The 20393-nt window shown below is 42.7% G+C and overlaps 1 protein-coding gene across 7 annotated transcripts in view; it reads right to left on the bottom strand.

Annotated features, from left to right (window-relative positions):
* LOC105482324 (ATPase phospholipid transporting 10B (putative)) overlaps positions 1-20393 on the bottom strand; it is a 123803-nt gene that overhangs the window by 64504 nt on the left and 38906 nt on the right. For all 7 annotated transcript variants that reach the window (XM_071098113.1, XM_071098112.1, XM_071098114.1 and 4 more), the window contains 5 exons: positions 12804-12910; positions 9117-9248; positions 4839-4966; positions 2976-3228; positions 755-993 (listed from right to left, as the gene is read on the bottom strand). In XM_071098113.1, the coding sequence (XP_070954214.1) occupies positions 755-993; positions 2976-3228; positions 4839-4966; positions 9117-9248; positions 12804-12910 (859 nt within the window). The remainder of the gene's footprint in view (positions 1-754; positions 994-2975; positions 3229-4838; positions 4967-9116; positions 9249-12803; positions 12911-20393) is intronic.

The raw sequence follows: 20393 nt of genomic DNA, 5'->3' as shown, positions 1-20393 counted from the left end.
TCTTTGCTTGCTACCTGGATGTTTGCTGATGGCTGTCCTAGTGGATCAAATGTGAAAGGACCATACGCAGAAAGCCCCAGACCAAAGCCACAAACAGCAATGCCCATAGGGACTGAAGGGAATTAGTTAAGAGAATGAAATGGGCTGAGTAATCTTGACATAGATATTATTTGCTTCATAACTATTTAAAACTTATTTTTGATCACCAAGAAGTATATTCTCCCATTTTTCTTTGAACCTTACAGGCTTATCTGTTGTTTTTCTCCCTTATAGAAACATAAGCATAACTGATATTTCTAATTTCTACTAACAGTATAATTTTTAAAACATCCATAATGAGTATGCAGTTGCCCCCACCTCAGTGATTGCATAAATAGAGAAGGTGGGTGGGGGGCAGTGATGAGCTGAAGATGGCATGCCCAGTCTAAGAGTTAGGAACCTCTCAACTCAAGCCAATTGTTGCCATGAGGAAATGCTGGCTTAGTGTGGAGAATTTTTATAATTCAATTTTTAAAAGAAGCAAAAAAATCTATATGCTTACATAAGATCTCTGATTTCTAAACATTGAACATTTCTAATGACTAAGAATTGTCTATGCCAACAAAACACATGTGTGGACTATACACAAAACCAAGAGCACCATTTTGAAAGCTCTTCAGGGTTTGTACAATTTTTCCTTTTTCACATTCTAGCGCCCCCTCCCATCTCTTCCCACAGAACACTTGCAGTTCAAAGGGGAAAGTCAGGGACTTACTATGGAGCTGCTGAAGGCCACAGGAGGCTGTGAGCTTTCACGGTACCCCATAGACCTTTGCCGGTAGTGGCCCTGGATGGGCACCCGGGCACTCTGGCTCCTCCTCAGAGGCTGAGCACCTTTTTGGCTTCTCCTAGTTGCTGGATCCTGGGCCCATCTAGCTGGGAAGGACAGGCATTGGTATTGGGTCCACTCTTCACCATCTGAGTCCAGCTCCTTTGGGGTCTCCAGTCGCTTAGCTGCAAGAAAGGAGTCCTGTTATTGCACTAGTTGTACCTTGGCTGGACTATGTTGGGGAAAGCCTAGACTTTGGGGTGGGGTAAGAGCATGGGAAGGGTCTATGCTACTCTGGAAAATTGGGCATCTGGACTACCAAGACTGGAGAAAGAAGGGTACAACTAAGTCCCACAGATTCAAACTCTAGTGGATTTCCTACTAGTTATGTGACTTTGAGCTTTGACATAACCTGTCACTTTATTTCCTCAGAGTTTTTTTTTTTTTTCTAGGTTTCTAACTCATAGGGATGTTTTGAAGATTTAATGATATAATGTGTTAAAATAACTAGCATACTGTAAGTACTGGTAATGAGGCTCTTATTATTACAAAGAGATCAGAAGCTCCCATGTAAATGGTCCACTATCACCAAGGCAAAGTGGATAGGGCTGCTTATAATGTTATCTCCACCTTTCTCTTCCTCCATCTCTCACACTCAAAAGAATGAATACTGCCCTCTTAAAGAGTTTCTCTTCTTTAAAAAGTGGGTGAAGGATATGAACAGACACTTCTCAAAAGAAGACATTTATGCGGCCAACAAACATATGAAAAAAAGCTCATCATTACTGGTCATTAGAGAAATGCAAATCAAAACCACAATGAGATACCATCTCACACCAGTTAGAATAGTGATCATTAAAATGTCAGGACACAACAGATGCTGGAAAGGATGTGGAGAAATAGGAACGTTTTTACACTGTTGGTGGGAGTGTAAATTAGTTCAACTGTTGTGGAACACAATGATTCCTCAAGGATCTAGAGCTAGAAATACGATTTGATCAGCAATCCCATTACTGGGTATATACCCAAAGGATTATAAATCATTCTACTATAAAGACACATGCACATGTATATTTATTGCAGCACTATTCACAATAGCAAAGACTTGGAACCAACCCCAATGCCCATCAATGATAGACTGGATAAAGAAAATGTGGCACATATACACCATGGAATACTATGCAGCTATAAAAAGGATGAGTTCATGTCCTTTGCAGGGACATGGATGAAGTTGGAAACCATCAGCAAACTAACACAAGAACACAAAACCAAACACTGCATGTTCTCATAGGTGGGAGTTGAAAAATGAGAACACATGCACACAGGGAGGGGAACATCACACACTGGAGCCTACCGGAGGTTGGGGGGGCTAGGGGAGGGATAGCATTAGGAGAAATACCTAATGTAGGTGATGGGTTGGTGGGTGCAGCAAAACACCATGACACATGTATACCTATGCAACAAACCTGCAAGTTTTGCACATGTATCGCAGAACTTAAAGTATTGGGGAAAAAAAGAATTTCTTTTCTTAGAAAGTGTGTGTGTGTGTGTGTGTGTGTGTGTGTGTGTGTGTTGGAGTGGGGGACAAAGTTGGGCGGATGATAGCTGAAGGAATCAGGTCAGTTTTATGAGTCATATTCAGTCCATGCAAGGTAACAGTTCAGGCATTTTATAGCCCTATCTCCTAAATCAAAACTTTGCGTCAGTGGCAATCTAAGATATCTGTTAGAATAGAAGGTATCTTCAGGTTGTGTTAAATCTGACCATGCACCTAGACACAGACCTGCCCTGATATGTCAGGTAAGGTGGCCTGAGAAATTTCCAAACCTTGGTTGTGGTGACTGGCACACAATTGGGAAATGTCTGCAATCCATTGCTGACAGATAAAAATCTCGTTTCATAAAGTGCTTTGTCTGGCACCAAAGATCAACTGGAGGGGTACCACATATGAGATAACTTCTAACTTTTGTAAACAAATGAAAATTTACAAGTAATTGGAACAGCCCTGATCTGTGACAAGGAAGACCACAGGGATACAGGAAGCAACTTGTGGAAATGCCATACAGCCTCTAAGAGAGCCAGGAGAATGTCTTTTATCTCCTTTTTCTGAGGAGAGCAGGGCATTTCCTTTTCGAAAGAGGGATGGAGCCCTTGGGAGCTCTCGTACCATTTTCTTGGTGAGAATACTCGCTGCCCATGATGGTACAACGTCGGAATACCATCTTGTTCTCTGTCAGGGTCCCCGTCTTATCGGAGAAGATGTACTGGATCTGGCCCAAGTCCTCCGTGATATTGAGGGCTCGACATTGAATGGATAAATCGGTCTCTTCATCATACAGGTCAAGGTCATTGTTCAAGAAGAACACTTGCCCGAGCTTCACCAGCTCAATGGAGACGTACAAAGAGATGGGGATCAGCACCTGAAAATAGATGAGTTTCTACCACGTCAGAAACCAGGCAGGTTCCCTCCCTTGGGATCCTCACTAGCAGGTAGCAAAGGCATTTAATGGAAAGTTGAGGTCAGCTCACAGGACAGACTCTTTCTGTGAAATTAATGGTCAATGACCTCATGCATCCCTTGGAGTTCTTAGGGGAATCTGAAAAACAGATATGTCTTCTTTGACCAAGGATGTCTGATACAAGGTAGGCACTTACCATTGGTTGTCTGTGACTGAGCTGGGAGGGAGTGAGGGAGACTTAGCATCTCTGTTTAGAGTCCCCTGACTCCCTTCAGATCTCTGTGCCACCAAGGGCTGCTGCCCACTTTTACAGGTATTCAGACGTATTGTTAATTTCTCCCCACCGATTCAATACCTGGTGTTTACCAAGTGCTTGTTGTGCATTTGATGCTGTTCTAAGTCCTGGAAATGGGAGTCAACAGAACATAATTCCTGGCTTTGAAGAACTTGCCTTCCAGTGACAAAGAACAAACAAATAAATATATATGAGTGGTGGTAAGTCACATGAGGAAGAATAAAGAAAAGTAAAGAGGGTAGGCTGATGACTGGGTGGGATGCTTGTAAACCATGACCTTTGAACAGAGACATGAGGAAGCCAGGGTGTGAGTTGTGAAGTTGTCTGGGGGAGGAGCATTCTGAGCAGAGGAGAAAGCCAGGCACAGGCCTGGCAGTGGGGGTGGCCTTTGGGGAGTAATAGGGAGCAGGCCTTGCAGGTCAGTGAGGAGGGGAAGAGGGCTAGGAGGTGAGGTCTGGGAGGGAGTCAGGGTCCAGATCACTTAGGGCTTCATCAGCCACAGTAAGGACTTCAGATTCCACTTTGAGTGGATATGAAACCATGAGAGGATTCTGTACATAGGAGGGCTATGATTTAATTCACATTTAAAATAGATTACCCTGCAAGGTGAGTGGAAAATGTTCACCAATAAGAGAGCAGTGAAACAGCCTCCAATACCACAAGAAATGGTAGATGGAGCTCCACAAAAGTAAAACCACAACTTCCCTCATCTTTTCATAGATTGTATTTTCTTAGAGACACAAAGATTTTAAAATTCATCTCTTCATCAATTACTGCCTCACATTTTGTAGGTGCTCTATTTTTTTTTTCTGTCCTATGTTGGGCCAGTTCTGTTCTTTTCCTTCTCAATGTATCAGATGTTAAAACACTAACTCGTGGTTTCTCTCTCTTAATGTTGGGGCAGAGAGTTCTCTGTAGCTCACTGTGCTACTTTACCTTCTTTTGTTCCTAGGTCATTTGTGTTTTATCTGCTCTGGCAGAGGGACAGGCACATATGGGTCACTGCTGTCATCTTACTCTTAAATAGAAAAGTTGATAAATATTTCCCTCCAGCTATTATCTGGGGGCAGAGTCCCCTCTACAAGACAGGGCTAGGTCCTTAAATCACCCAAAATGTGAATGCTTTCAAAGATGCACAAGAAAGTGATGATCGTTTCCTCATCTCAATCCAGTTTGTACTTTCTAGTGGTCAGCACTGGTTTTTCTTTATTTTACAAAGTTGTAGGGGTTTTGGCCACATATCTTATTGGGCCCCTAGTTAGGGAGGGCTTCCTACCTGGAGCAGGATGATCATTGTGAGGAACATGTAGAAGCCCCCAAGGGCACGGGGAAGGAAGCTGCCATTGGCATCTGGCACATCGAAGGGAGGGTGTTCTTCAAAGGTCCCGTTCCAGATGCTGTGACCTGAGAGGAGGCAAAACCAGGAATGAGGTTGAATCTCCACTAAGTCCTAAAGTTGGTCAATTAAACCAGCCCTTGACACATTCTTAGAAATGGGTGTGCTTTGGAAGGCCCCTCCTTCTTCCGTACAACATAGCTCTGTGTGTGTGTGCGTGTGTGTGTGTGTGTGTGTTTGGGTGTATGTATATGTGTTCATGTTGCTCTAAAGTGGTTCTTCATATACATTTCAATCCCTTGATATGCATTAAGTTTGTTTTACAAGAGGAGATTGGCATGAGGATTACTTATTTTTTTAATTAAGCCTTGTTAAATAGGGGCTGGAAAGAGATAAAGAAATACTTGTACTTTTTTGTTCTGTGGTGCACACTTTTGTGCGTGGGTGGGGAGCCTTGAGACCTGTCCCCTAGTCTCCCCCTTCTTATCCCATCTAATGCCCATCTACCCATCCATCCTTCCATTCATCCATTGTTCTATACATTTATCTATCCATTCATCCATCTATCCACCTACCTGTCTACTCACCCATCTATCCATCCATCCATCCTTCCATCCACCCACCCATATATCCACCCATCCACCCACCCATCCATCCATCCATCCATCCATCCATCCATCCATCCTTCCATTCATCAATTTTTCTATTGATTTATCTATCCATTCACCCATCCATCCACCCATCTACTCACCCATCTATCCATTCATCAATCCCTCCGCCCACCAACCCACCCCCATCCATCTATCCATCCATTTTTCTATCGATTCTTGTATCCATTCATCTATCCATCCACCCATCTACTCGCCCATCTATCCATCCATTCATCAGTCCCTCCATCCACCCACCCATCTATCCATTCATTCATTCTTCTATTCATCCATTTTTCTATCCATTCATCTATCTATTCATCCGTCTACCCACCCATCTACCCATCCATCCATATACTCCATATAATCACCCATTTATCCATCCATCCACCCACCTACCCACCCACCTACATACTTACCCATCCATCCATTTATCCATCCATCCATCCATCCATCCATCCATCCATCCATCCATCCATCTCTGTTTACCCATTCATCCCTCCCTCTGTCTGACATTGATTAATTCAAGAAGTTAGTACTAGTTCTTGTCATTGTGGAGTTTGTTTCCAAATTAGGGAGCAAGGCATAAAAGGACAAATCACATACAGTCTGAGAGGTGCAATAGCAGAGCCTAGAATGCTGTGACAGCCCACAGCAACAGCACCAGGTACAGACTGAACTCTGTTTCCTTATCTGCAAAGGAGATAACAACACCCATTATCTGAGGATTATGTAAGGTGAGCAGCTGTTACAGAGCTCACTAAACCTCAGTGTTCTTGTCTGTTAAATAGTAATAATACTTTCCCTATAGAGTTATTGTGAAAATAGAATAACCTAATGTTTAAAATGCTCTCAGCTCCAAGAAGTATAGAAAAATGAAAGACATAGAGGATGTTACAGTGGCCAAAGATGCTTCCTTGCCCAGGAGGTTGGGTCAAATGCCGTCATACCTAACAGAAGAAAGGAAACTTACAGACATGAAGCTATTTATGGGAAGGTACTATTATAAACCAGATGACTAAGGACCAAACACATGGCACAGAGTAAGGGCCACTGGCCTTTAAGGGAATAAGAAAAGAGCACAGGAAAAACTCGAGAAGGCTGAATGGATGAGGAGGACTTGAGGGGGTCCTGGAGCCACAGCAGGTGTTGGATGGTCTGGAAGGCCAGGGCAGAGTATTCTGGGTGAGGAAATAAGAAACACCACCTTTACAAAATCAAAGTAAACATGTGGTCAAGAACTGTGGAATGGTGCTCATTTGAGAGTTTTCATGTTCGGTAGGGCTGTGCTTTAATTAGGCATCAACAGAGTCCTGTGTATGAGTTGTTATCTCAGAATAGAATTCTGACCCTCCCCATGAACTTTCTTCATTTCTTTATTGTTTTGGGGAATTTGCCAAGCAGATTCTGGTTTGCCTGTGCCTTATCTCACCCTGTGACCTTTTAATCATTAACTTTCTTTTTCTGGAGACACAGTGAGATGATCTCAAATGTCTTTTTCACTCTGATATGCCCTGAAAAACCTGTCCTGAAGCAGAAGCAACAGTTCTTGCAGCATCCTGGGGACACAGGTGGCCACATGGGCTGGGGAGAGAATGGGAGTGGGGACAATGGCTTTCTTGTTTCCCTGCTTCCCCTCCCGCAGGTGGTCTCCTTACAGCTGTGAGCCAGCCTCAAGCAGAGTGCTATTAGACACACCTGGGAACTCCACGCTACCCACAAGACTCAATCCCATCGCCATCACTGTAGTGGCACACAGTCTCCCTGAGCCCCTATGAAGCTCTCAGCCTTTCAGACACCATCTTTTTCTAACAACAGCAATGGTTACAGTTTCTGACTAATGCAAGCAAACAGCAAACACCACTGCTGCTCATAGGTTTGGGGTCTGCATATTTCTGAATTCAGGACATGAGTTTTTCTCTTGATTGTCCCTGTTTATTTTTGGGATCTCCTTTAGCATCCTGAGAATCATTTTTAGAATAAGGCCATAGACAGTGGGGAGTCTGGGCCCCTCTTTTTCTATACTCTGAGGATCAACTTAAAGGGCTCCAGATCACTCCTGTCTCCACCTCTCACGGTGCTTCTCACTCAACTCGGGCTACAGTCTGGCTCTGCTTTGGTCTCCATTCTTGGCCTTACTCTTGCCACACCCAACAGCCAACTGCTCCTATGCACAAAATGATTTTTCTTCCTGCTTCTATGCTTTGTGATTTTCCTGGGGCTAAGAGTGGCCTCTCTCTGCTTACAGCTTCCTGCCCCATTCAGCCCCTACACTTGGCTCTGCCACCCTCCTCCTCTGGCAAATGTCTACTCTACTTGAGAATGAGCTCTAGCAGCTACCTCTTCAAGAAAGACTTTCCTTATTGCTGCTCCCATAATATCTGTGGTAGGGTGAATAATACCCTCTGTCTCCCCAGGATACATCCTAATCCTCGGGGCCCTGTGAATACACTATCTTATATGACAAAAGGGCTTTGCAGATAGGATTAGGTCACAGATCTTGAGATGAGAAGAGTATCTGGATTATGAAGGTGGGCCCAATGATGTAATCACAAGTGTCTTGTGAAAGGCAGGGAGAGCTACTGCTGCAGATGAGGAGAGGAAATGTAGGCAGAGACTGGGGAGGTACACTCTGAAGACAGAGGAAGCAACCACAAACTAAGAACTACGGGCAGCCACTAGAAACTGAAAAAGACAAGGAATAGATCCTTCCCTCAGTGCCTCCAGGAGGAACCAGAACTGCTGATTCCTTGACTTTAACCCAGTGGTCCGCAACCTCTTTGGTGCCAGTGACAGGTTTTCTGGAAGACAATTTTTCCACGTCAGCGGGGATGGGGAGATGGTTTCAGGGGTTTCAGGATGATTCAAGTGCATTATATTTACAGTGCACTTTATTTCTATTATTACATTGTAATACATAATGAAATAATTATACAACTTACCATAGTGGAATCAGCGGGAGCCCTGAGCTTATTTTTTTGCAACTATATGGTCCCATCTAGGGGTGATGGGAGACAGTGACAGATCATCAAGCATTAGATTCTCATAAGGAGCACACAACCTAGATCCCTTGCATGTGCAGTTCACAATAGGTTTTGCACTCCTGTGAGAATTTAATGCCACCGCTGATCTGACAGGAGGTACTGGTCTTTGGCCCAGGGGTTAGAGACTCCTGCTTTAACCTACTGAAATTGATTTTGAACTTCTGATCTCCAGAGCTGTAACAGAGTAAATGTGTGTTGTTCTAAATGGCTATGGGTTCATGTTTTACAGCAGCAATGGGAAACAAATACAGTCTGATTCATTTTGTCTTCCTTCCACGCTTTGAGAGTGCCTGTGTTCAGTAAACATTTCTTGACCAAATAAATATCAGATGATATTCCGAATAGTTAAAGAGCACATACTACTTTTAGGAGATTTTCTTTTGCCTTTTCGTTTCATTGGCATCCCATTAAAGTAGGCAGGGTAGAATTTACATTTTATTAGCCCTACTTTATAAATGAGGAAGCTGAAGAAACTTGCCCAAATACATCGATTACTGTGTCCTTGTTCTTTCCAGAACATCCCATACCTACAGCTCCAATAAGGCACATGAGGATGAGGATCCCAATGCAGAAGAAGATGTCTACGTTCATGCGCCGCTCAATCTTGCTGCGTTTGTACCGGGGGCCGCTGTTGTTCAGCATGGCTTTCGTCTCGTGGCCTTTGAGAGAAAATGAGGAAATCAGTCCCTTAGCTCCTGTTTCCTATGTCTTACACCATTCCCTCAGCACTTCTCACAGGAGCTTAAGATAAAAAAGAGGCTTCACTCTTCAACTTGAACTTGCCCTGCCTCAGAAGGTTGCTGAGAACAGCTGTAGGGGCCTCACATAATTTACCAGCAGGTCCTCAGTGAACATCCTCTTCATGCATGCCAGACACCGTGGTGGGCACTGACAGAGCTCCCACACACAGGCTGCACCCTGCACAACTCTAGAGCGTAGCCCTTATTCTGTAGTTGCCAAAGATTTATAAGTTTATTATGAACAGAGTTCTGGCAAATGATAGTAAGCTGTCTTAAAGAAGGGCTGTCTTTTCCTAATTGGCACAAAGGTTCTGTTCCACCTGTTACGGGCGAGCAGTGGGATACAATGGCAAGACATACTGTTCACATTCTAGTGAAGATATACAAGAAGACAGAAAGGATAATTATCATTATTAATAAGTCCTGTGAAGTAAATAATACACAGTAAACAAAAGGCCAAGGTGGAAAAGAGGGGTGTTGGAGATCCTGCTCAGGGAAAGCTGCTCCAAGGAGATGATATTGAAGGGAGGCCTCAAGGGAGAGTGGAGCTGGCAGCAGAGTTTTCGGCTGAGGAACTGTATGTGCAAAAGACCTGTGGTAGGACAGTGCCTGGGACCAGTAGTTTCCCTCCTTGTTTCTTTGGTCATGCCTAAGTTGTTGGTGTTGCCTGAGCAAGAGTAGTAGGCACCAAAGGCCCCCACCCCAGCACTAACCCTGGAGAACTCCACTCCCATGTTGAAATTTTGCATACAATTTTGGTCAAAGAAAGGATGGCAAAGTTTGAAAACTACCAATCTCATCCAGTCACCTTCTTCCCTACTAGGAGAAGCTGAGGGCTAGAGGGTAAAAAGGATCTGCCCAAAGTGAAAGAATAAGTCAATGTCAGAGTCACATTGCAAACCCAAGACTCAGATTGCCAGTCTAGTTCTCCTTTCACCAACCCCTGGGACCCAAGGTCACATACCTAAGAGCTAAGAGTCAAACTGAGACTTTGTCTTTAGATGGAGTCTCTCCTTTGGGGCTGCTGAATGTTAACTACAGTGCCATATTCCTCAGCAGTTAAATGAAAAAAACACCAGTCACATATTTTCTGTGCAAAATTAAAGAAAACCAATACATCAGCTCCAGAAGCAAACGGCTTTAATGCTGTTTAGCTAGTTGCCCTGTGGATTTAAACTAGCAACAAAACAGTAGGAGTGAAAAAACTCTAGGCTTTTAAAATTAGACTCAAGTTGCTGCAATTGTGAGTGGGGGTTCCAGCAGCACCCCTGGGTCTGTAGCCTCTCTGCCTGCCTCTCAGCCTCACTCCATTCAGGGATCCTGGGACTATCCCCTTCACCCACCTGATCCTTGCCTTCTGAGACCCCTCTGTTCTTTTGGAAAGAGTTGGGTTCAAAGGGAGGCAGTATGGGACAGTGGATAAGAGTGTGGGCTCTGGAGTCAGAGCTCAGCTCTGTGGATACTTGACCTTGGGTTGCAGAGAGTTCAACTCAGGAGGCATGTGACCTTGGGTGAGTGAATCTCTTTGTACTTCAATTCCTCATCTGAAAAATGGAGACGATTGTATATGAAGTGGGAAAATAAATCAATATACACAAAGTACTAAATTAGTTTCTGGTAAGTTGGGACTCAATGTTTGCTGTGAGGAGCACACACCTCTACATTGAACCTCTTTCTTCTGTAAATCTCATCTTGGCCTTTTTGGGCCTTTGACTCTGAGGCCCTGTTTTATCCATTGCTAATGTCAAGGATGAAATGAGAATTCTGGACCGTTGCTCTCAACCAGGAGTGATTTTACTCCCCAGAGGACATTTGGCAACATCTTGAGAAATTTGGGTTATCTCACTTGGTGGGGGGTGCTAATGCATCTTGTAGGTAGAGGCCAAAGATGCTGCTAAATACCCTATAGGACAGCCCCCGTCACAAAGAATAATATGGACCAAAATGTTAATGGTGCCAAAGGTGAGAACCCCAGCTCTAGATAATAATGCTAAAAACAACTGGTATCTTTTCTTTCTCATATTTTTGAGGGCCTGATGTATTCCAACTGTCTTATTAGGCCCTTTTCACAGATAATCTCATTTGAACCTTATAAAGCTACAAGGCAGAAATTATTAGTACATCTTACATTGAAAGTTCAACCATCTTGTTCAGGAACATGCAGACTATGAATGAATTTTACCCCTAGGCAGCCCGACTGGCTGGAGCCATGGTTAACACTCCCCATCTGCCGCCTATATACCACTCCCATCACCTACTCAAGGTTTCTTCTTTATTTCTGTTCAGCCAGAGAAGCGAAGCTCTAAATCTATGTGGTTATGATTACTATTTTCTTTTTTGGTAGAGTGGAGATTGCTGGAGAGTTCATTTTTAATAGGTTTACCAGATGGTGTTGAACTCCATTGCTAAAGGTCTTTGAAATAAGTCATCTCAACTGACAAATATAATGCCCCTCTCCCAAATTAGGGAAAGCTGGCTAAATCGTGACATTATTTTTTAAAGGAACTGTTTTTCTTTGACAATCCCAAAGAGTAAATCTTATGGTAGATGGATATTTAAATGCTCTTCTATGTCCATTGGAAGTGGTGTTCTATGGAGAACAAACCAAACACAAAAGCAAATAAGCAAACTATTCCAGAGTGTCCCAGTTAGTGGAAGACTCAGAAGAAAACACATTCTGGAGTTTTCCAGTGAAGGTAGATGCTCCAGAGAGACCCTGTTTCCTCTGTTGTGGCAGAAGTCTTCAGGTGTTCATGTAACAACAGGTGCATTGAGTACCTATGAGCACTGGTGTTAAGTACTAGACATACAGCAGCCCCAAGACTGCCCTCCAAGAGTTTAGATTTCATTGTGAGAAGTCCTGCTATTATCTTTTTTCATTGGAAAGCAGGATCAAAGTTGGAAGGAGAGATAGGCCTCCATATCTGGAGCCAAAAAATAAATAAAGGTAATAGTAAAAACATAACTGCAAAAACAACTAAAACCCACTAGCCCTCTCTTTGCTATAGGCAGTGCTGGATGCTTTTCATGTGCTGAGTAATTTGATCCTTACAAACGCTCTATCAGACAGATACAAATATTCTCCCCACTGTACAAATGAGGAAATTGAGGCTCCAAAGGGGAAGTTGTTAAGTTTGGTGAGGTTATTCCACAGACTCAAGAAGATACACTTCATTCTGACTTTAGTTAGTAGCACAAAACCATTGGGGTGATTGAGTATGAATCCCTTTCCCTGTCTTGTGCAGATGGGTGATATTAACTCAGAATCTCATCATGTCTCCTGTAGAGTGAGTGAACTGCTATGATTCCTAGCCTCCGTTTGCTTAGCTGAGAAATGGGAAGTTACATGAGTAAATGGAAAGTTACTGTGAACTGTTGTCAGTTCCCATTGACTGAAGATGGATTTGGAGGAGGGGATGGAAGGGGAAGGACAAAGGAAAATTCAGACAAAAGGAACTACCCAGGGACAATGACCTGCATAGATGACAATGCCAACAGCCATCTCAGTGTTTCTGATGGTGCAGCCTCGAAGGAGAAGACTCTCACAGCCAACGCCAGTCCTGGTCTGGTCAGGATGCTCCCTGGTGAGGATGAATAAAAGACAGGGGGTGGTTTGGTGGTCTCTCCATGCTGTTACTGGGTAGTGTCACAGAACTAGAAGTGGTGAGTGAACATGATCCCTCTCCTCCCTGTTTTTTCAGAAAAGTGATGGTAGATCAGAATCTAATTCCCTTCATGTTCAAGGGCAGATCTCTTCATTGCTCCTAGGAGGTCTGGGTGGGAGCTAGACCATTAGGAGGGAATTGTCCACCCTGAGAAAACTGTCATTTACCAACATAAAAGGCAGAACTCTGGTGAAAAAGCCTTGGCTTCAACTCTCACATTCAAAATGTTTTTATGCAGAGTGAAGCAAAAAAACCGGCCAAAACTCATCAAAACCAAGATGGTGATGAGAGTGACCTCTGGTCGTCCTCACTGCTACACTCCTACCAGAGCCATGACAGTTTATAGATGCCGTGGCAACGTCAAGAAGCTACCCTATATGGTCTAAAAATGAGAGAAACCCTCAGCTCTGGGAATTGCCCATGCCTTTCCCAGGAAACTTGTGAATAATCCACCCCTTGTTCAGCATATAATCAAGAAATATCCATAAAAATGGGCAACCAGTAGGGCCAGGTGCAGTGACTCAACCCTGTAATCTCAGCACTCTGGGAGGCCGAGGCGGGTGGATCGCGAGGTCAGGAGTTTGAGACCAGCCTGGCCAACATGGTGAAACCCCATCTCTACTAAAAATACAAAAAATTAGTCAGGCATGGTGGCAGGCACCTGTAATCCAAGCTACTTGGGAGGCTGAGGCAGGAGAATCGCTTGAACCCGGGAGGCAGAGGTTGCAGTGAGCTGAGATCGCACCATTGCACTGCAGCCTGGGCTGCGGGGCGAGACTTAATCTTAAAAAGAAAAAAAAAAAAAAAAAAAAAAAAAAAAGGCAAGGGGTTGCTCTGCTATGGAGTAACCCTTCTTTTATCCCTTTACTTTCTTAATAAATTTGCTGTCAGTTTAAAAAACAAACAAACAAAATTGTTTTAGGGGCAAAGTGCAAGGGAACTGGCTTATGGCCAGTTGTGCCTAGGAGGCAGATCCTAAGAGTAGAGATAGTTTTTTCCTTCTTCTAGTCCAGGGAGCATTGCAGTTTTCCACCTCACACTAGAAACTTCTGAGTCCAATCGACTCCATTTATTACCCGAGGTCTGGCTTTTACTCTATCCTGATGCCGTTCCCTTGAGATTTTCAGCAAGCTTAAATATAACTTTCCAAAACTATTGGGGAGAACAGAAAAATAATAATCCGAACTCTTAGAGCTTGTTTTTAAACTTGTAGTTCTTCAGTACTTCTTATTGCTAAGTCCAGTTATAAGCCTTTTTCACTCAAGTCTCATGACAACTTCATAAGATATGGCATATTATCATACCCACTTTATAGATAGGGAAACTGAGGCAAGTTCATAAAGCCAGGAAATGGCAGAATGGGGATTCAAAACTAGTCTGGCCGCAGAGTGCCATACTGCCACTCAATATACCTTTAATACTCATGATTCCTCACTGTGTTTATAAACTACATTTGCTTACATGATTTTGACTCTTTGTGGTCTGGGAAATTAGCAGAGTGATTATTTTTACTTATGAAAAAGTGGAAGCTCAGAGTGGCTGAGATTTTTCAAAGGCTATACAACTAGTACATGAGACATCCTAAAACCAGGGAACCTAGGTCACAGACACCCACCCTATTGAGATTTTTACTACATTAGGGTACCTAAAGTACTACCCCACTCACCCACACTAAATCAGAGTCATTTCTATTTTCAGTTCTGCTGAATATGTGAAGGAGGATGTATCATTTCATGCTGGTATATTCTTGACCCTATTCTAATGTTTGTCTATCCTACTTTTTAATGCAAAGGATGCTATAGCAAATAATAATCTGTAGTTAGAATATAACTGTTTTGATTTCATTGTATTAATTTTTACCTCTTAAGAATAGCAAGTGATCCTGGTTTCCCATAGGGCCCAGTGACATAAATTTTCCTTTTCAAATAAATTTTAGAAAAAGTAAGGTAATTAAAAATCTGGTAGACAGATTTTACTGAATATGATAAAAATCATAAAGGTGGTCTAAGAATGACTGAGGTTCAGGACCCACCACTGCTCCCTCTATTTATTAAGGAGGAGGCTGGCTGTGGATTTAATATTGGTCTAATGAATCTTGCTTGCCTCACTGTCGGTAGCTTGTGGTTTCAAGATTGATTTTAGGGTGTTCTGAAGTGATAGCATATGAGAGAGGCTTCTACTTCTCTCAGTTGTAATGTTCCATTTTCAAAGAATGGTAGAAAATGATTTGCTATCTTATAGCTGCTGTCTACTTAGGACTCTTGATTTACAAGGATGCTCTATTATACTTTTTCTAGACTAGCATTTCTCAACCTTGGTGCTATTAATATTTTGGACTACACAATTCTCTGCTGGGGTGGGGGGCTGTCCTGTGCATTGTAGCATCCCTGGCCTCTACCCAATGGATGCCAACAGCACCCCTCCCCAGTTGTGGCAAGAAAGATGATTCTAGACATTGTCAAATGTCCCCTCGTTGGAGTGGTGGTGCTGGTGATGGTGGTGATTGTCCCTGGTTGAGAACCACCGCTCTGTAGAGGTTCTTTGGTTCAAAAGTCACATTTTTCAAATTGGACACCCCTAACTTTCAAACAGATCATTAAAAACTGTCCATCTTCTAGCCAGCCTGTGCAGCCTTAGGGAGATTCTAAATTAACGAGACCCGCAGAAGCTTCTGGGAAACCCAGAGGCATCAGACCAGTGGGTCTGCTCGGGAAGAAGGTGCAGACCATCTGTGGGTGCCAGGCCTGAGGGTGTTCTCCTTGCTGGGTACAGCAAGGATGTAGGAGCACAGCAAGGAATTCTCCTTCATTCCATGAGTTAGCTACTCCACTGTCCAACTGGACTTTTAGGACTCATCCATGAGGCCCAGGCAGGTGCAGGATGGACAGGTCTCCCAGAGCGGCAACCAGGAAGAGGAGGTGCAGGGAGCTGAGTGAAGCTGGGAGAGTTCTGTCCTGAAATCTGTCTGAGAGGGGCAGGCTGGAGCCCAGGTTGAAAGCTGAGAAAGGCTGGCTGTTGGCCTGAGCTGTTTTGGGGAAAAAGGGCCCTAAACAGAAATCTAGCAATGAGGCTGCTCTCTTAGAGGATATGGAGAATGACTCAGGACATGAGGGATTTGGGATGAATCAAGTTCACAAACCTAAGGCACAAGGGGCGCCCTTCTCTTCAGAGCAGGTGACAGACTTTACCTCTCATTTGCAGCAAGGTCCTTTCCCCAGGACCTCAGGCCCTTCTCTGCCTGTCTCCTTCTGCTCACTCTGTGTATTTTAAAAGTAATTTGCCTATAAATCTACGGTTTCTGTGGTATTATTCTTATTGTTTCCCCTTTCTATTTCTCCTCTTGATATCCCATATGGCCTGAGGACATGTGGGTGGAGGAAAGCAAAGACAACTGCATTTCAGGGAGCTGCCGAAGCCTCATTCCAGGCCCTATTGGTGAAGAAGTTGTAACATGGCTGAGCTCCGCAATGTACTGCTATGGAAAGCACACTGGGGTTGGAGTCAAAAGACCCCTATATAAGTCCTGGCTTTGTCTTCTACCTGCTGTGAGTTAGGGAGAATCTTTGCATCTATAAAAGTCTCAGATCATTATAATACACATCATGATATTCTCTTTCTGGGGTCAATGTGAAGATTACATGTGATAATGTTCTCTGGAAGTCCTCTAAAAGCTGTTAAACCACAAGCTTGTCCAACGCACGGCTCACATGTGGCCCGGGGTGGCTTTGAACGTGGCCCAACACAAATTCATAAACTTTCTTAAAACATTATGATATGATGATGATGATGATGATGATGATTTAGCTCATCAGCTATTGTTAGGGTTAGTATATTTTATGTGTGACCCAAGACAATTCTTCCAATGTGGCACAGGGAAGCAAGAAGTTTGGACATCCCTGTAGGAAAGCATTCTATAAGGGCATATACTCACATCTGTTACTATGGCTCTTATTTAAAAAAAAATTTTTTTTATTATACTTTAAGTTTCAGGGTACATGTGCACAACGTTCAGGTTTGTTACATATGTATACATGTGCCATGTTGGTGTGCTTCACCTATTAACTCGCCATTTCCATGAGGTATATCTCCTAATGCTATCCCTCCCCGCTTCCTCCACCCCACAACAGGCCCTGGTGTGTGATGTTCCCCTTCCTGTGTCCAAGTGATCTCATTGTTCAGTTCCCACCTATGAGTGAGAACATGCAGTGTTTGGTTTTCTGTTCTTGTGATAGTTTGCTGAGAATGATGGTTTCTAGCTTCATCCATGTCCCTACAAATGACATGAACTCATCCTTTTTTATGTCTGCATAGTATTCCATGGTGTATATGTGCCGCGTTTTCTTAATCCAGTCTGTCACTGATGGACATTTGGGTTGGTTCCAAGTCTTTGCTATTGTGAATAGTGCCACAATAAACATATGTATGCATGCGTCTTTATAGCAGCATGATTTATAATCCTTTGGGTTACTACCCAGTAATGGGATGGCTGGGTCCAATGGTATTTCTAGTTCTAGATCCTTGAGGAATCACCACACTGTCTTCTATAATGGTTGAACTAGTTTACAGTCCCACCAACAGTGTAAAAGTGTTCCTATTTCTCCACATCCTCTCCAGCACCTGTTGTTTCCTGACTTTTTAATGATTGCCATTCTAACTGGTGTGAGATGGTATCTCATTGTGGTATTGATTTGCATTTCTCTGATAGCCAGTGATGATGAGCATTTTTTCATGTGTCTGTCGGCTGCATAAATGTCTTCTTTTGAGAAGTGTCTGTTCATGTACTTTGCCCACTTTTTGATGGGGTTGTTTTTTTCTTGTAAATTTGATTGAGTTCTTTGTAGGTTCTGGATATTAGCCCTTTGTCAGATGAGTAGATTGCAAAAATTTTCTCCCATTCTGTAGGTTGCCTGTTCACTCTGATGGTAGTTTCCTTTGCTGTGCAGAAGCTCTTTAGTTTAATTAGATCCCATTTGTCAATTTTGGCTTTTGTTGCCATTGCTTTTGGTGTTTTAGTCATGAAGTCCTTGTCCATGCCTATGTCCTGAATGGTATTGCCTAGGTTTTCTTCTAGGGTTTTTATGGTTTTAGGTCTAACACTTAAGTCTCTAATCCATCTTGAATTAATTTTTGTATAAGGAGTAAGGGAAGGATCCAGTATCAGCTTTCTACTTATGGCTAGCTAGTTTTCCCAGCATCGTTTATTAAATAGGGAATCCTTTCCCCATTTCTTGTTTTTGTCAGGTTTGTCAAAGATCAGATGGCTGTAGATGTGTGGTATTATTTCTGAGGGCTCTGTTCTGTTCCATTGGTCTATATCTCTGTTTTGATACCAGTACAATGCTGTTTTGGTTACTGTAGCCTTGTAGTATACTTTGAAGTCAGGTAGCATGATGCCTCCAGCTTTGTTCTTTTTGCTAAGGATTGTCTTGGCAATGCGGGGTCTTTTTTGGTTCCATATGAACTTTAAAGCAGTTTTTTCCAAGTCTGTGGAAAAATTCATTGGTAGCTTAATGGGGATGGCATTGAATGTATAAATTACCTTGGGCAGTATGGCCATTTTCATGATATTGATTCTTCCTATCCATGAGCATGGTATGTTCTTCCATTTGTTTGTGTCCTCTCTTATTTCACTGAGCAGTGGTTTGTAGTTCTCCTTGAAGAGGTCCTTTACATCCTTTGTCAGTTGGATTCCTAGGTATTTTATTCTCTTTGAAGCTATTGTGAATGGGAGTTCATTCATGATTTGGCTCTCTGTTTGTCTGTTACTGGTGTATAAGAATGCTTGTGATTTTTGCACATTGATTTTGTATCCTGAGACTTTGCTGAAGTTGCTTATCAGCTTAAGGAGATTTTGGGCTGAGACAATGGGGTTTTCTAAATATACAATCATGTCATCTGCAAACAGGGACAATTGCACTTCTTCTTTTCCTAACTGAATACCCTTTATTTCTTTCTCTTGCCTGATTGCCCTAGCCAGAACTTCCAACACTATGTTGAATAGGAGTGGTGAAAGAGGGCATCCCTGTCTTGTGCCAGTTTTCAAGGGGAATGCTTCCAGTTTTTGCCCATTTAGTATGATATTGGCTGTGGGTTTGTCATAAATAGCTCTTATTATTTTGAGATACGTTCCATCAATACCAAATTTATTGAGAATTTTTAGCATGAAAGGCTGTTGAATTTTGTCAAAGGTCTTTTCTGCACCTATTGAAATAATCATGTGGTTTTTGTCTTTGGTTCTGTTTATATGCTGGATTACGTTTATTGATTTGCGTGTGTTGAACCAGCCTTGCATCCCAGGGATGAAGCCCACTTGATCAAGGTGGATAAGCTTTTTGATGTGCTGCTGGATTCGGTTTGCCAGTATTTTATTGAGGATTTTTGCATTGATGTTCATCAGGGATATTGGTCTAAAATTCTCTTGTTTTGTTGTGTCTCTGTCAGTCTTTGGTATCAGGATGATGTTGGCCTTGTAAAATGAGTTAGGGAGGATTCCCTGTTTTTCTATTGATTGGAATAGTTTCAGAAGGAATGGTACCAACTCCTCCTCCTTGTGCCTCTGGTAGAATTCGGCTGTGAATCCGTCTGGTCCTGGACTTTTTTTCGTTGGTAGGCTATTAATTATTGCCACAATTTCAGAGCCTGCTATTGGTCTGTTCAGGGATTCAACTTCTTCCTGGTTTAGTCTTGGGAGAGTGTATGTATACAGGAAATTATCCATTTCTTCTAGGTTTTCTAGTTTATTTGCTTAGAAGTGTTTATAGTATTCTCTGATGGTAGTTTGTATTTCTGTGGGGTCGGTGGTGATATCCCCTTTATCATTTTTTATTGTGTCTATTTGATTCTTCTCTCTTTTCTTCTTTATTAGTCTTGCTAGCGGTCTATCAATTTTGTTGATCTTTTCAAAAATCCAGCTCCTGGATTCACTGATTTTTTGGAGGGTTTGTTGTGTCTCTCTCCTTCAGTTCTGCTCTGATCTTAGTTATTTCTTGCCTTCTGCTAGCTTTTGAGTGTGTTTGATCTTGCTTCTCTAGTTCTTTTAATTGTGATGTTAGGGTGTTAATTTTAGATCTTTCTTGCTTTCTCTTGTGGGCATTTAGTGCTATAAATTTCCCTCTACACACTGCTTTAAATGTGTCCCAGAGATTTTGGCATGTTGTATCTTTGTTCTCATTGGTTTCAAAGAACATCTTTATTTCTGCCTTCATTTTGTTGTGTACCCAGTAGTCATTCAGGAGCAGGTTGTTCAGTTTCCATGTAGTTGAGCGGTTTTGATTGAGTTTCTTAGTCCTGAGTTCTAGTTTGATTGCACTGTGGTCTGAGAGACAGTTTGTTATAATTTCTTTTCTTTTACATTTGCTGAGGAGTGCTTTGCTTCCAACTATGTGGTCAATTTTGGAAT

This window comes from Macaca nemestrina, chromosome 6 (genome assembly GCF_043159975.1).
Source record: "Macaca nemestrina isolate mMacNem1 chromosome 6, mMacNem.hap1, whole genome shotgun sequence".
Classification (NCBI taxonomy): domain Eukaryota; kingdom Metazoa; phylum Chordata; class Mammalia; order Primates; family Cercopithecidae; genus Macaca; species Macaca nemestrina.
The sequence above is the reverse complement of the archived record's forward strand: the minus strand, read 5'-3'. Positions and strand labels throughout refer to the sequence as shown.